This window comes from Hoplias malabaricus, chromosome 3 (assembly GCF_029633855.1).
Source record: "Hoplias malabaricus isolate fHopMal1 chromosome 3, fHopMal1.hap1, whole genome shotgun sequence".
Taxonomy (NCBI): Eukaryota; Metazoa; Chordata; class Actinopteri; order Characiformes; family Erythrinidae; genus Hoplias; species Hoplias malabaricus.
In genome coordinates this window covers 27,422,452-27,435,447 of record NC_089802.1, presented here as the reverse complement: position 1 = coordinate 27,435,447, position 12,996 = coordinate 27,422,452, and the positions used below count along the sequence as shown (strand labels likewise).

At 42.1% G+C, this 12,996-nt stretch overlaps 1 protein-coding gene across 1 annotated transcript in view; it reads right to left on the bottom strand.

The window, feature by feature from the left end:
• Nucleotides 1-743: 743 nt before the first annotated feature.
• The window catches only part of antxr1c (ANTXR cell adhesion molecule 1c), a 37,597-nt gene continuing 25,344 nt past the window's right edge, over nucleotides 744-12,996 (bottom strand). Inside the window, exons 13-18 of the mRNA XM_066664076.1 lie at nucleotides 12,872-12,967; nucleotides 12,598-12,636; nucleotides 12,051-12,149; nucleotides 11,018-11,185; nucleotides 10,251-10,331; nucleotides 744-3,715 (exon numbers count right to left, since the gene is read on the bottom strand). Of these exons, the coding sequence (XP_066520173.1) occupies nucleotides 3,476-3,715; nucleotides 10,251-10,331; nucleotides 11,018-11,185; nucleotides 12,051-12,149; nucleotides 12,598-12,636; nucleotides 12,872-12,967 (723 nt within the window). The 3' untranslated portion in view covers nucleotides 744-3,475. The remainder of the gene's footprint in view (nucleotides 3,716-10,250; nucleotides 10,332-11,017; nucleotides 11,186-12,050; nucleotides 12,150-12,597; nucleotides 12,637-12,871; nucleotides 12,968-12,996) is intronic.

The following is a 12,996-nucleotide window of genomic DNA, read 5'->3' as shown; positions in this document are numbered from 1 at the left end:
TACCGGGAGTTTTGGTATCGATCCGATACCAAGTAAATACAGTGCCAGTATCGCCGATATTGATCACGATACAGAAGTCTTCGCCATATGAAGCTGTAGAAGCAAAAGACGAGGGGGGAGGTCAAGAAGGGGGTGCGGGGGTGCGCGCGTCTCTCCTCGCAACGTGACTATGTGGGGGGAGGGTGCTCTGCGCTGCCTCGCACACAGACTATAGTGGCAGAGCGGTGGGAGAGAAAAAAGGCTTGAGTATCGATCTTTTTCCATGAGTATTGATCAATACCAATACCAGCGTTGGTATCGATATTATCGACATTTGGATCGATCCGCCCACCTCTACTGTGTAAAAACTGAGAAGAAAGAGAGCCGAGCAAAAACGGCTAAAAACCAGAGCTTCTGCTCCTTGCTCCTCACTGCTGTGCACTCGCGGTCGGGGTGAACAGCGAGCAGCTCATTATCATTTAAAGGAACAGGTGCTGAATGCGGGCGTTCTGAACAGGGCTGTTTACACAGGGGGAGAACACTGCTGTGGGGCTCGTGGGGTTTGGACCAAAGCATGTCACAGACGTTGGAGAAGAGGGAGGATATGTCAGTTTTAAAAATAAGAACTCTTTAAATATTTGTGCAATTTGCTGCATTTAAATTCCCAAACAAATAAAAAAAACAATGTAAGAATGCTGAATAATGACCATCAGAACCAGATAAAAGCTCAGATGACTTTTATTAATAATGTATAAAAAGGAAAACATGTTTATGCGCCTTTTCACTATTTGCATCAATACTGCTGTTAATAGGTGATACTAAGATGAGAGACGATACGACTATGACTTATTCCTCTATCCCAGAACACAGCTCACATCATTTCAAATTCTGCAATAAAAACAGGTGCGCACAAGAAAAACAATCACTAATGAACAGGTAACATGCTCCGCAGTAAACCAGAGGGTGGTGGTGGGGGTCTCAGTTACACTGCGGTTTCAGTTCGTTACTGTAGATGACTCCACTGCGAAACTGGGCTCTCACTGAGTAAAATCACCTCAGATCTGTCTCATACTTCTGTAAAATTATTACGGTATTCACCCTCCTTCCAGGTGTTTTTTTTTTTTTTTACAGGTACTGAGTGATTTCATCCACAGAATTATTGTTTCATTAATTTGGAAGATTACTTCTTACATTTTCAATAATTGATGTTTAAAACAAGGAATGTAAATCAGAAACTTTAAAACCGTCATGAGGTGCCACTGCTCTGTGTGCACTACCAGAGACACCCCCCACCCCCCACCCCCAGAGAGAGACTCTGAAACTCTAAAACTGAAAAGAGGGGGACATCTGGCGAGAGGGAACTCCAACCTGGAGGAACAGGAAGGCCTTGCTCTTTATATTTCATTCAGGTCGGGAAGTGAGGTTGGAGGTTCCCTCCCCAGACGTTGCCCGCTGGATCTACGGCAGTGCAAACAGATCAGTGGTCCAACCGTAAAAAAAAAAAAAAAAAATAAAAAATAAAAAAAAAAAAAAGCAAAAAATCCAGTAAAAACTCAACAAAACTTGTAATAATCTCACATCAGTCTCTGAATGAGGAATATTACAGATATTCACTAGATTTAAGATGATTTCATTCAATAAGAGGTCATTATTTTGCAGTATGCAAAAAAAAAGAGAAAATTTTGAATAAAAGGATTAAGATCAGTGTAAATCAGAAGTGGGGTAAACACAATAGAAAAATAAAATAAAAATAAACAATGACAAAAAATAAAATTGCAATAAGAAAGAGAAGGGTAGGAGAGATTTCTGTGGGCTGTTACATGCACAGTGTCCTGCTGTTTCCACAGAGGACACCTTGTCAATTTCCAGTCACTTTCGTGCTCCAGATCTGGGGGATAATAATAAATTAGATACTGTGAACTGCCCTGCAGTTGTGATGTATGTGTCGGATGATGTTATAGAACGAAGCGAAGGATGAGTATCAAAATACAGTACAGTGGAGAGATATAAAACATTGTATCATGGACATAATGGACCTGACTGCGTATGCGAGGAGAATTCGCTGTGATTTACATCATCTTAACCTTCCCACACTGCACAAAAAGCAAGTGAAATCTACTTACACCTTGTGGGTATATCATACATTTTTATTATGAGATTGCTGTAAGCTTATTGTAAGACTATTTACATTTTTATTGTTTTAAGTGAAACATCTCACTATTTTAACAGAAAAAGTTGAATGTTTAGTGAATAAAATGAGTAAATTGATCTGTCAATTGTGAATTTCATATAAATCAAATTTAGAAAAAACATAAGTGCTCTTAAAATATCCTTACAACAATCTCCAGACCAGATTTTAAATTATCTGAGGCTGTGACATCTTGCAGTGTTTTTCCAGCTAAGAAATCCTTCCACAAACTAAACAGCATCGCCCACATTTTTTGATAGTGAAATATCAAAAATCTTTAATACATCCTACCTCTGGACACAACTTACGCTCTACTCTCGACTTTGTAACATACGATACCTTTTTTAAAAAAACAGGCTGAGACAATTCCCTCACGTTTCTTTCTAATGGGACAAAAACGCAGCAGACAGGGGTTAAAAAGTGTGGTCTGTCCAAAGCTACGATGAAGGAGATCCACTTGCTTCAAAGCCTTTTGAAAAACAAAGCTGTATACTCGAATAAACATTCAATAAAATAGCACTGCTTTATTGTTTTTAGCGAGCTGAGCTAACAGGCGATAAAAAAGAGGGGAGCTTTTCTGCTTTTCGAAAAGGCAAATCAATTTAACTCTGTCCTTCTTCACTGAGCTAACACAGGACAGCTGTCTGAAATTTGCTTCTTTAGCTTTAGCTTCAGAGCTACAAGGCTGCGGCTAGCACTGAGAGCTAGATAGCATTAACAATTAGCATTACTCAGACTTTCTGAGCTTCTAATCAAATTGTGTTGTTAAAATGTTGTTTCTGCCACAGTGATAGTTCTTAAGATATAAAAACATATTTTAGAGTTTTGACTGCTATTTAGCAATGCTAAATGTACCATTGTTATAGGCAACAGCTGGTTACAGGCTACTGCCAGTATGAAGTCTACTAGGGATTCAACACAACTTAACGCTAACTGAAAGCGTATTAGCTTCACAATACGAATCAAAAACATTTCTCCTGTAAGTTCAGAGTAAAACTGAAGAAGCAAACACGACTAATGATGATCAACAACAGAAACAAGGAGGAAAACTACTAACAGACTTTCATTTTTTCAGACTTTGCTGGTATTCAGTAGTTGATATTCGCATCTTTCCTTTAATGTATACTGTTTACAATTTTCTTTTTGCTGTCCAGCAACAAACCACACACCAGAGGCTACTACCGAACCCTGACCCTGATAAACATCTTCGCTTGTGTTGTTATTCTATGGTACTCTATGGTGAGAGAAGCATATTTTGGCTGGATACGTGAACTGCATTGTGTTGTGCTGGGGCTATTTTTCAGGTTCTCAGGGTTTTGGAGGGGGTCTTGCAGGTGGGGGTCCTGGGGGTCCGGGTGGGGCTCGTGCTGGAGGTGGCCCCGGGACTGGTTGTCCCTGAGGTGGCCCTTTAGGGGGCGGGCATTTAGGAAGCGGGCTCACAGGGATGGGTTCGGGGCCGTAGTCCGGTGGAGGCGGAGCTGGGCACTGAGCTCGAGGCTGGGCTTTAGCTGCCTCCTCTTTCACCCGCGTGAAATTGATGCATCGACCCTGAGAAGAACGAGACAAGAACAGGAATTAAAATGTTTACCTCTGCAGAAAAACACTGTTGCTTAAACTGCTTTTCCCAGGTGGCTGCTAGGTTGGATGATTTCACTTGTATTTCTGGTGGTTGCTGAGATGTTGCTAATAGTTGCTATGATATCCCAGGTGGTTACTATTGAACCTTTAATGGTTGAATGTGTGTTGTATTTGAGGGCAGGTTCTTGAATATAGCTAAATCGATGCTCCAGTATCCCATTTAATTGTTAGAGTGTGACTAGATTGTGGTAATGGCTAGATGGTTTCTCAGGAGATTCTTGGGTGTTGCTAAAGTATCCCAGGTGGTTGCTATGTGTCTGTATGATATCTCATGTGGTTGCTAGGATGCTGTTTATTTGTTTGAAACAATGCTCCTGTTCCCGTGAGGCCCAAAGGTCCAATAATTGTTTAATCTGTAATTATTCTGCTTGTACCTTTTGTATAAATACATACAGTATGATTCTATAAAATTAAATGTAAATGCAAAACAAATTATGTAGATGTGACAGCACATATGTGTCATTGGAACCTGGCTCACCACAAACATTATATTTCGATCACTCTAGCATAAAAAATACTACAAATGTGATTCTTTCATTTTAAAAATAGCCAGAGAAGAATATTTTTGGCTCATACAAATGTGCATACTTTATTGAATATTGTTATTAGCATCACATAAGTAGCGGAATTGCTCTATGATTCCACTGGCCAAACTCCATAAGGCCTTTATTACCCCTGCCCTATTTTTTTTTCCAGCGCCTCGCTGTGGCAAAGATGCATTGCTCTTGTACTCTTTTCTTTTTCTCCCTCTGTCTGGTTCACATTGGCCGAGTCCTTGTGAAAACCACAGAGGAATTCAGGCTAACTTGTAAATTATGGGTAACAAAAAAGGAAAAATCTCCCGTTGCCAGACGTTGTGCTCGAGTGTTCCTGAAACAGAGCTCAAATGAACCACTTCTCAGCCAAGTCTTGTTTGGTGTCTTTGGTTTAGCACTAAATCTATGGGTTAAAGTAGCTAACAATTACTAGAAGTTTACACACAATTAACACCACACCTAAATCCCCACGTTGGACTCCAATCTGTGGAGACGGTAGCAGTCCTGTCTATCCGCAACTGAACAACGGAGAGAGCTTCAGCATTTCTCATCAGTGCTCAGAAACTGCTCGGTTCCATTTTATATCGTTATATAAGTGTCTCCTGTCTCCAGTGGATTATGTGCTGCTTCTCCTGAGAACTTTTATAGGAACGATCAGTCATTTTTACCCCCATAAATCAGCAAACAATCTTTATGAAAGTGATTATTTATTTATTTATTTTTTACATTGTTTCCTATGATATACAACTCAAACTAGAGTATTACACCTGTTTATGCGCCATGGGGTGGGGCCCCACATAGGGACAGGCAGGTTTACCATACCTTACTGCAGAATTTCTAAAACATACAGACCACTAGATGTCAGTGTAATATCTGTTTCACACTGTGAAGAAGAATCATTGCAGAAGATGAATGAGAGCTCCTTTAATTCTCCTTAGACATCACAGAGGATATTTGAGGGATTAACTTTTCCTTTGGGAGAACTGTGGAGGCGGAGCTGGGTGTTTGTTTTCGTTTGTGGCAAAGAGACAAAAGTGTCTGTGCAGCATGACCTCCTGACATTCCTGCAGTTATACCCAGATCCATAAAGAAGCCTGTTCTTAGCCTCTGGAGGACGTGCGACAGGTTTGATGTGGCCCTTTTCTAAAGAGAGTAAAGAGGGCTGTGTGTATGACCTCATCTCTCTGCTCTGCACCAGTCCGCTGTGTGTGTGTAATCCGAAGCTTGTAATTAAGGCGCTGAAGTCCGGCCCACTGGGCTTCATCACAGGACCGCCGAGGGCCGAAGACTGACGGCTAAAGGCTGCTGAAGTTGATGGCTGCACATAGTTGAGGCCCTGTGTAGCTTAGCGCTGTGCACTGATGAGAAAAACAGATCGGGCCAAGATAATGACCTTCTACTGGGAAACCTCTGCAGCAGTTTCAGCCACAAAACAGAGATGTTCTGCCTGTGTGCTCTCAACAGAACAGGCTCAAGGCTAAATGTACAGCTTACACAGTAATAAATGTGCCTTAGCATGTGAAAACATGAATCTAATCAATTTGTGTCATTACTGATGGCCCACTGCAAAGCAGAGACCAAGTACGTAATACTAAACGAGAAGCAACGCCCTAGCAACCATCTGAAATACCATCCAAGTACACTGCAACAGCATAGCAACCAAAGCACATATTAACAAACTAGTAGCCACCTAAGATACCATCCAAGCACTTAACAACACCCTAACGACGACCTAAGACACCGTCCAGGCACATAGCAACACCCTAGCAATCACATGATACCATTCATGCACTTAGCAACACCCTAGCAACCACCTGAGATAACATCCAAGCTCTTAGCAACATCCTAGCAACCACCTGAGATAATATCCAAGCACATAGCAACACCCTAACGACGACCTAAGACACCGTCCAGGCACATAGCAACACCCTAGCAATCACATGATACCATTCATGCACTTAGCAACACCCTAGCAACCACCTGAGATAACATCCAAGCTCTTAGCAACATCCTAGCAACCACCTGAGATAATATCCAAGCACATAGCAACACCCTAGTCACCACCTGATAAAATCCAAGCAGATAGCAACACCCCAGCAGCCACCTGAGATACCATCAAAGCACTTAGCAACACCCCAGAAACGACCTAAGACACCATTCAAGCATTTAGCTATCACCTGACATACAATCCATACAGGGCAACACCCAGCAAACCTATTGGAAATCAAAGCATTTACTTTACATCCCCTTAGCAAGCACATGGGAGCAAAACTCTTAGTAACAACTAGCAACCAACTGGAACACCACAGCATCTACTTAGCAACACCCAAGTGACCTCAAAGGATACAAAAGTTACCACCAAGGCTACCATAGCAACCACACGACAACACCCAAACAACCACATAGAATACAATGATAACAAACAACCACATAGAACACAAAATTAACCACTTGTTACCATAGCAACAAATATGCCACACCCAGGAAACCACCTTAAATACAACAGTAAGTGTGCAGTAACTGTAATACCATTGTAAAGAGTAAGCATAGAGTATCCATCCTTCAAGATTTCCCATGTTCTGTTTTGACTTATGAGAATTGTTCAATTATATAGTGGCAATATTATACATAATATAATATTAAACAATATACTATTATTAAATAATTAATAATGATTATATGATATTTAATCATTTAGTTACATTGCAGAAAAATTACAGCAGTAACTCAGACCCTTCTTGGTGCTAATGTATCTATCTGTGGATCATACAGCTGCAGTTCTTTTTATGATATGGAAATGAAGACCCTTCATACATCTTTATGGGAACACTTTGCTGCCTAAGGCCATGCCTCTGTGAATAGAGCCTTTTAAAGCTGTTGCTATGGAAACCTGGATGGTGAAAAATTACACCATAAAATATGTCTGTAAAAGACAGCGGGGGGACATTCACCAGTCAGACGCCAAATGCCAAGTGATGTAATGGTCCAGGCCTCAAAAGAATGAGCCAAAAATGATAAGGCAGCTTTAACACATCAGTGACGAGGACAAAGCCTGAATATTTCTGCTGTTTAGTCTTAAAGCTCTCAGTTAACAATGGGATTTCTCAGTGGAGTCAGTGCTGTGACTCTGATATGTCAGGAGCATAATCGATAACAACTCCATGCTGAAACCAAATGACACCGTAGTGGGGCTTTACAGCAACTCTGATAAAGCTTATCATTGCTAAGCTTGTGCCCTGTCCTTTATATGCACAAAGTCCTGTCTATTAAATCCACATAGCCACGCCCACTAACTGGACACAGCCACGCCCACTAACTGGACACAGCCCGTCCACTAACTGGACACAGCCCGTCCACTAACTGAACACAGCCACGCCCACTAACTGCCGACAGCCCCGCCCACTACCTACACACAGCCTCAAACACAAATGTACAAAGCCCCACCCACTCTCAGAACATAGCCCCACCCACTACACACAAACTCACTGACTAATTCCACACAGCCACAAACAAAAATACACAAAGTCCCGCCCACTATCTGAACCCAGCCACGCCCACTAATCTCACACAGCCCCACCCACTAAATAACAGAACCCCACAATTCCCCACATTACAACAAACAAACCAGGGTGACGGGGTTCAGTTAAGGGTTGAAGGGAGCGGGGGACGGAGTCTGTGCTCTTGGAAGGTAACTCGAGACAGGAAACAGTGCCAATTCCATTTGTTTTCCATACTCAGAGAGTGAGAGAGAGACAGAGAGAGAGAGAGAGAGAGAGAGAGAGAGAGAGAGAGAGAGAGACAGAGAGAGAGAGAGAGAGAGAGAGAGAGAGAGGTCTGGGCATTCTTCTGTCCTCTCGTCACTGACCACAGAAGAGTGCCATTACACGAAAGGGCGGAAATGATTCTCTCGGAATAAATTCTGCATCATGCAACCTTTCACATGTGTGCACCATTAACGCAACAGTTCAGAGAAAATCATGCTCCGTTCCCCCTCAGAGCAGCTGAGGAGCAGTTGGTGTCTGAAGTTCGCGTCTTTAGATTTGCACTGGAGGCTAATGAAACTCCTCCGATCGACGTCAACATCACCATGCGCTTGGAGACGTAACCCCCAACACATGTTTGTGGTAACAAAATTTAAAGGAGATGCCAAAGCAGTTTCCAATATTTGCAAGTAACATATAGCCATGTACCTATAGTTCTAAAATAACTGTGTAAACTTCTACAAAACCTCCTTCTGCAGCTTCTAACATTCCTTTTTTTTTGAGGTCTGTTCGAGAAGAACATCTGCAGCTGTGGAACTCAAGTTAAAAAAAGGTTATGGACTCATTTTTGCAAACAATGCAGGAGTTAAACAAGAACCTGGAGAAGAGCCAAGTGACTGAAACTGGACGGTGTTTTCGTTTTCAGAAAAGCTGCAGACTCAGCTCTGAACTAATCTACACAATCTAACCCAACAAACACAGCGCCCCCAACAGGACAGAGAGCAATGTGTATCATTTTTACAGTGAGAGGAGACAAAAGAGAGCTCTGATTCTGCTCCTCATATGATTTCTGTGGTGTGTGGGGGCAGTTAGGTTAGAAAAGTGTGTTTGGGACATGAAGGTCCCTGGTTCAAAACACTCCACCTGCAGGAAAATTGGGGGCGGGAGGATTGAAGGAACAGCACTGTCTCCTCCCACAACATCCAAGGGGATCAATAAGGGATTAATACGTTTTTTTCTTCTTTTATCCTTCATCTTTTTCTTCTTTTGCTGTTTCTCTTCTCTTTCTTCCTGTTCTTCCTTGATCAGTAAAATACTGATGTTGTGCCCTTTCTTTGGCCTGACCTATTTTGTTCCACAGACGTATAAAGCTCAAAGACAGAACACGTGGACGAGACAGAGCCAGGGCAGTGTCTGAGCTCCACTTCAGAATGAAAGGTCAGGGACGTAAAGGCGAACCATGTGGCCGCTGTGAAAGTGTGAGAGCCGGAGTCGTTAAAATAAATGTGTCTCGTACGTCTGGAGCCTCTCCATGTCTCTGGTTCTCTTTACATTTACGGCCTCTGATCTGAAGCAGGTGGCTGAAGTTGCTGAGGATGTGTCTTGGCACCGAACAGACACTGAGTTGATGATCGAGGTGTGGGCAAACTGTATCTAAATGTAGAATAAATGTGATGTTTTAACTTTAAAACATTCTTGAGGTTAACTTCTTGTTTTAATGCAACAGAAATCAGGGTCTTTCACTCTCTCTGTTAATTATTAGAATTAACCCAGACTCTAAAAAGAGCCAGGAGATGAACTTTTCAAACATAAAACCAACTTTGTTTACATTTTCACAGTGGGAAATAAGGCACGACCCACTTTGGTTCCTTAAGGAATATTTCAGTTGAGTGGTTTCAGGTGAGATTTATTAGTCCTTTCTCAAAGGGATGGGGGCACTGGTGATGTCACAATGTTATTTTCAAAAAATAATGTTTAAAAAATTACAGCTGATTACGGCTCTGGCACACGTGTTTGTGTGTGTGTGTGTATGTTTGCAGGTCCGATATTGGAATTTTAACCGATGTTACACTGATAACTTGGTGCCTTTTTTGTGCTTGCGGATGTGCACTGACAACTGTAAATACACAGCTGTGTCTGCTGTGTGGACGTTCTTCACAGTTTCAGGGATTAAAGTTCTCCGAGGTGAAAACTAATTTAAAATATCAACGTCAAAATACTGAAGAAAAGGCTTGTCCTATGACCACCTGTGTTAAAAAGTATTAGTTTGATTTTAATCCAATGTGAATTTGCTTTAATTACAAAAAGATAAAGATACAATTATCAGTTATTAATATCGGTATCGGCTGATCCAAAAAATTCTAAATCGGTGCATCCCTAATTAGGACAGCACTTTTAATGTGGATCATAAGCCGAAGGAATACTCACATGATCTCCCGGTTGTGGCCTCATGAGAGAAACTTGGTCGTATCCACGGCGAAACAGGGCCCAGATCGCGTCCAGTTTTCCCTGGATATGACATCAACAGCGTTAGATATTGTTGGGAATAAATGCACCAAAATATAACAAGCTCCTTACTCTAACTCTGGACTCTTCAGCATTGCCACTTTTAATAACACTGACACCTTGGGGACCTTCCTCGGTGCTCTGAAGCTACACTGTATGTCCAAAAGTGTGTAGACTCCCCTTTTAATGTGTAAACTCTTCATCTACATTAAGCTTTAGCCATTACTGAAGGTGTGTAGAATCTCCATAGAACCATGTACAGTCAAATTAAAGCATGTGCACTAAGTGGGAGGAAACCAGAGCACCCTGTGTTGTATAAAAAAAGACAATTAGTATTTTATTCAACTAAAAATAACCTACAAATGAAGCAGTGTGAAAAGTGAAGAGTTTATTGGGCGCTGCGTTTGTTCTGAGCTCCATCAGGAAAAAGCTGCAGAAGACTGTGATGGGTTTGTTCTGTTCTTGGGGATAATACTTTGTCCAAAATCTGTGTGAGTGTGGGTTTAGACCATTTACAGAAGGGGTCAGTGTCAGAGATCGGGAACGGAGCGCATTAACACTCCATTTTTAGGTTATTTTTTGTTTGTATTTTGAATTACAATTCTACATTACACAAAAACGTTGAAAATAAAGACTTTATAACATAAAAAGGACAGAAAAGGCTCATAGTTGGGTGTGGGAGACCTTACCCTGATCGGAGAGTACCACTTCCTGTCCTGAGAGGCATTCCTGTTGCCATGTTTCTTGGGCTTGGGCTCAAAGGGTTCGTACTCCTGCTCGGGCATTTTCACCACAGCGTTTTTGGGTTTCTCCAGCTTGGCTCCTTCTTCAGTGGAGCCCTTCCCTCCCCAGCGGACCTGAAACACAGAGTTTCAAATGAACACAGATGTGGGGGAAAGCTCCAGCCTGATTCACCAGAGTGGCCCATCACTGGAGACCTTCCAAGCCTTGCTCCAGACTTGACCCTGGAACGATTCTTTATGTGATCTCAATGACTCTGGACGGATTCTCATCGCACTCTTTCAAAAACACGTAACGGAACCAGAATGATTGATAAGAGTCGAGTTCTTGTCTCATTATGACTCATTATCTGAGAATGACTCATTGTCTGAGAGCTGACTCTGATAATCTGGTGGTTCATGTGCTCCTGAAGAGACGGCAGAGATTTAAATACTTAAGTGCTACGTGTGTCTGTATCTGACGGACTGACCAGATCCAACTGTTCCCAAAAGGAAGTCGTCCCTAACTCTGAGTTTACACAGTATTTCCCTTATTTCAAGCATGAAGAAACCCAACCAAGGCAAGGTTTGATTTACATGACCCCTGGGTCTACCCCGGGCCTTCTGCTGGTTGGACATGCCTGGTGTACTTCCAGTAGGAGGCGTCCTGGAGGGATCTTTATCAGATACTCAAACCTCCTTAACAGCGGCTCTACGCTGGGCTCTTCTTGGACCACAGAGCTCCTCGCCTGCTCAAACCTGAACTCCTCAACCTGAGATAGGGTCTTGCCCTCAGAAGATAAACATGGCCTCTGACTTGAAGGTCCTGAGAGAGGCCTGGGCTTCTTTACCCACCCCGTCACAACTGTAATTCTGAGATGAACTCCGTGGCCATGAAGATGAGATACTGGACAATGTAAGAAAAATATCAGACTGCGTTTTTCTGTGGGAATTTTCAGGAGGAATTTTATTTCCACAAAGTGTCTATCCACTCTTCGCTCACCTCCATACGTTTTATTCCTCCCACTCCTCGTCCTCCGTAGTACGAGGCATCCACTGTTGGCCACTTTTTCTTAGGCATCCCATCTTCGTCGTCTGACTCCTGAGAGGAAATCAAAAAACACAGGACACAGATTTAGTTCCTGAGTTTCTTTTTAAACAGCATTTACTGTGATGCACCACCCAAACAATGGTCTAAATGCTCTGTGGGGGTCCTGCACTGAAAACCAGGGTAAAAGGGGGCTAACAAAGTATGCAGAACAACAGGTCCAGGACTACATTCTATGATCATAGAACTCATAGAAATGAGGGTTCTTTATGCTTTCTTTATTAAAGGAAATTGTCCTATAATAGAACCCTGAGCACTTAAAGAGCCCTTTGCCTGATTAAAGAGTTCTCTGATATATATAATATAATGTGAGTATAATGTGAGTCATGGTTTATATAAAAGTCCACATTAAATCATATAAATGAATATTATTCTATTATTATTACAACAGTGACACATTCAGTGTTATCAGGACGAATGGGTGGATGCAATTAAGACTTACTGGCTGCGGTGGAGGAGGCGGAGGAGGCTCTTTGATGACCTATGGAGAGAAATTACATGTTCAAAATATGTACATATATATATATATATATATATATATATATATATATATATATATATATAAAACAATTAGTGCAGAGCTCCAGCCTCAAACACAGAGCTCCAGCTTCAAACCCAGAGCTCCAGCCTCAAATGCAGAGCTCCAGCTTCAAACGCAGAGCTCAAACAGTGGCAGGAGTTGAGTCAGGAGGACATAAGTGAGGCCTGAGACTTACTACTGTGCAGCAGAGTGGCCAGAACCACCACATAAACAACAGCGCCAACAGCAGGAAGAGGACCAACAGCGTGATCAGGAGGATGGTGCCATCAAACTGACCAGAGAACAATGAGAGAGAGAGAG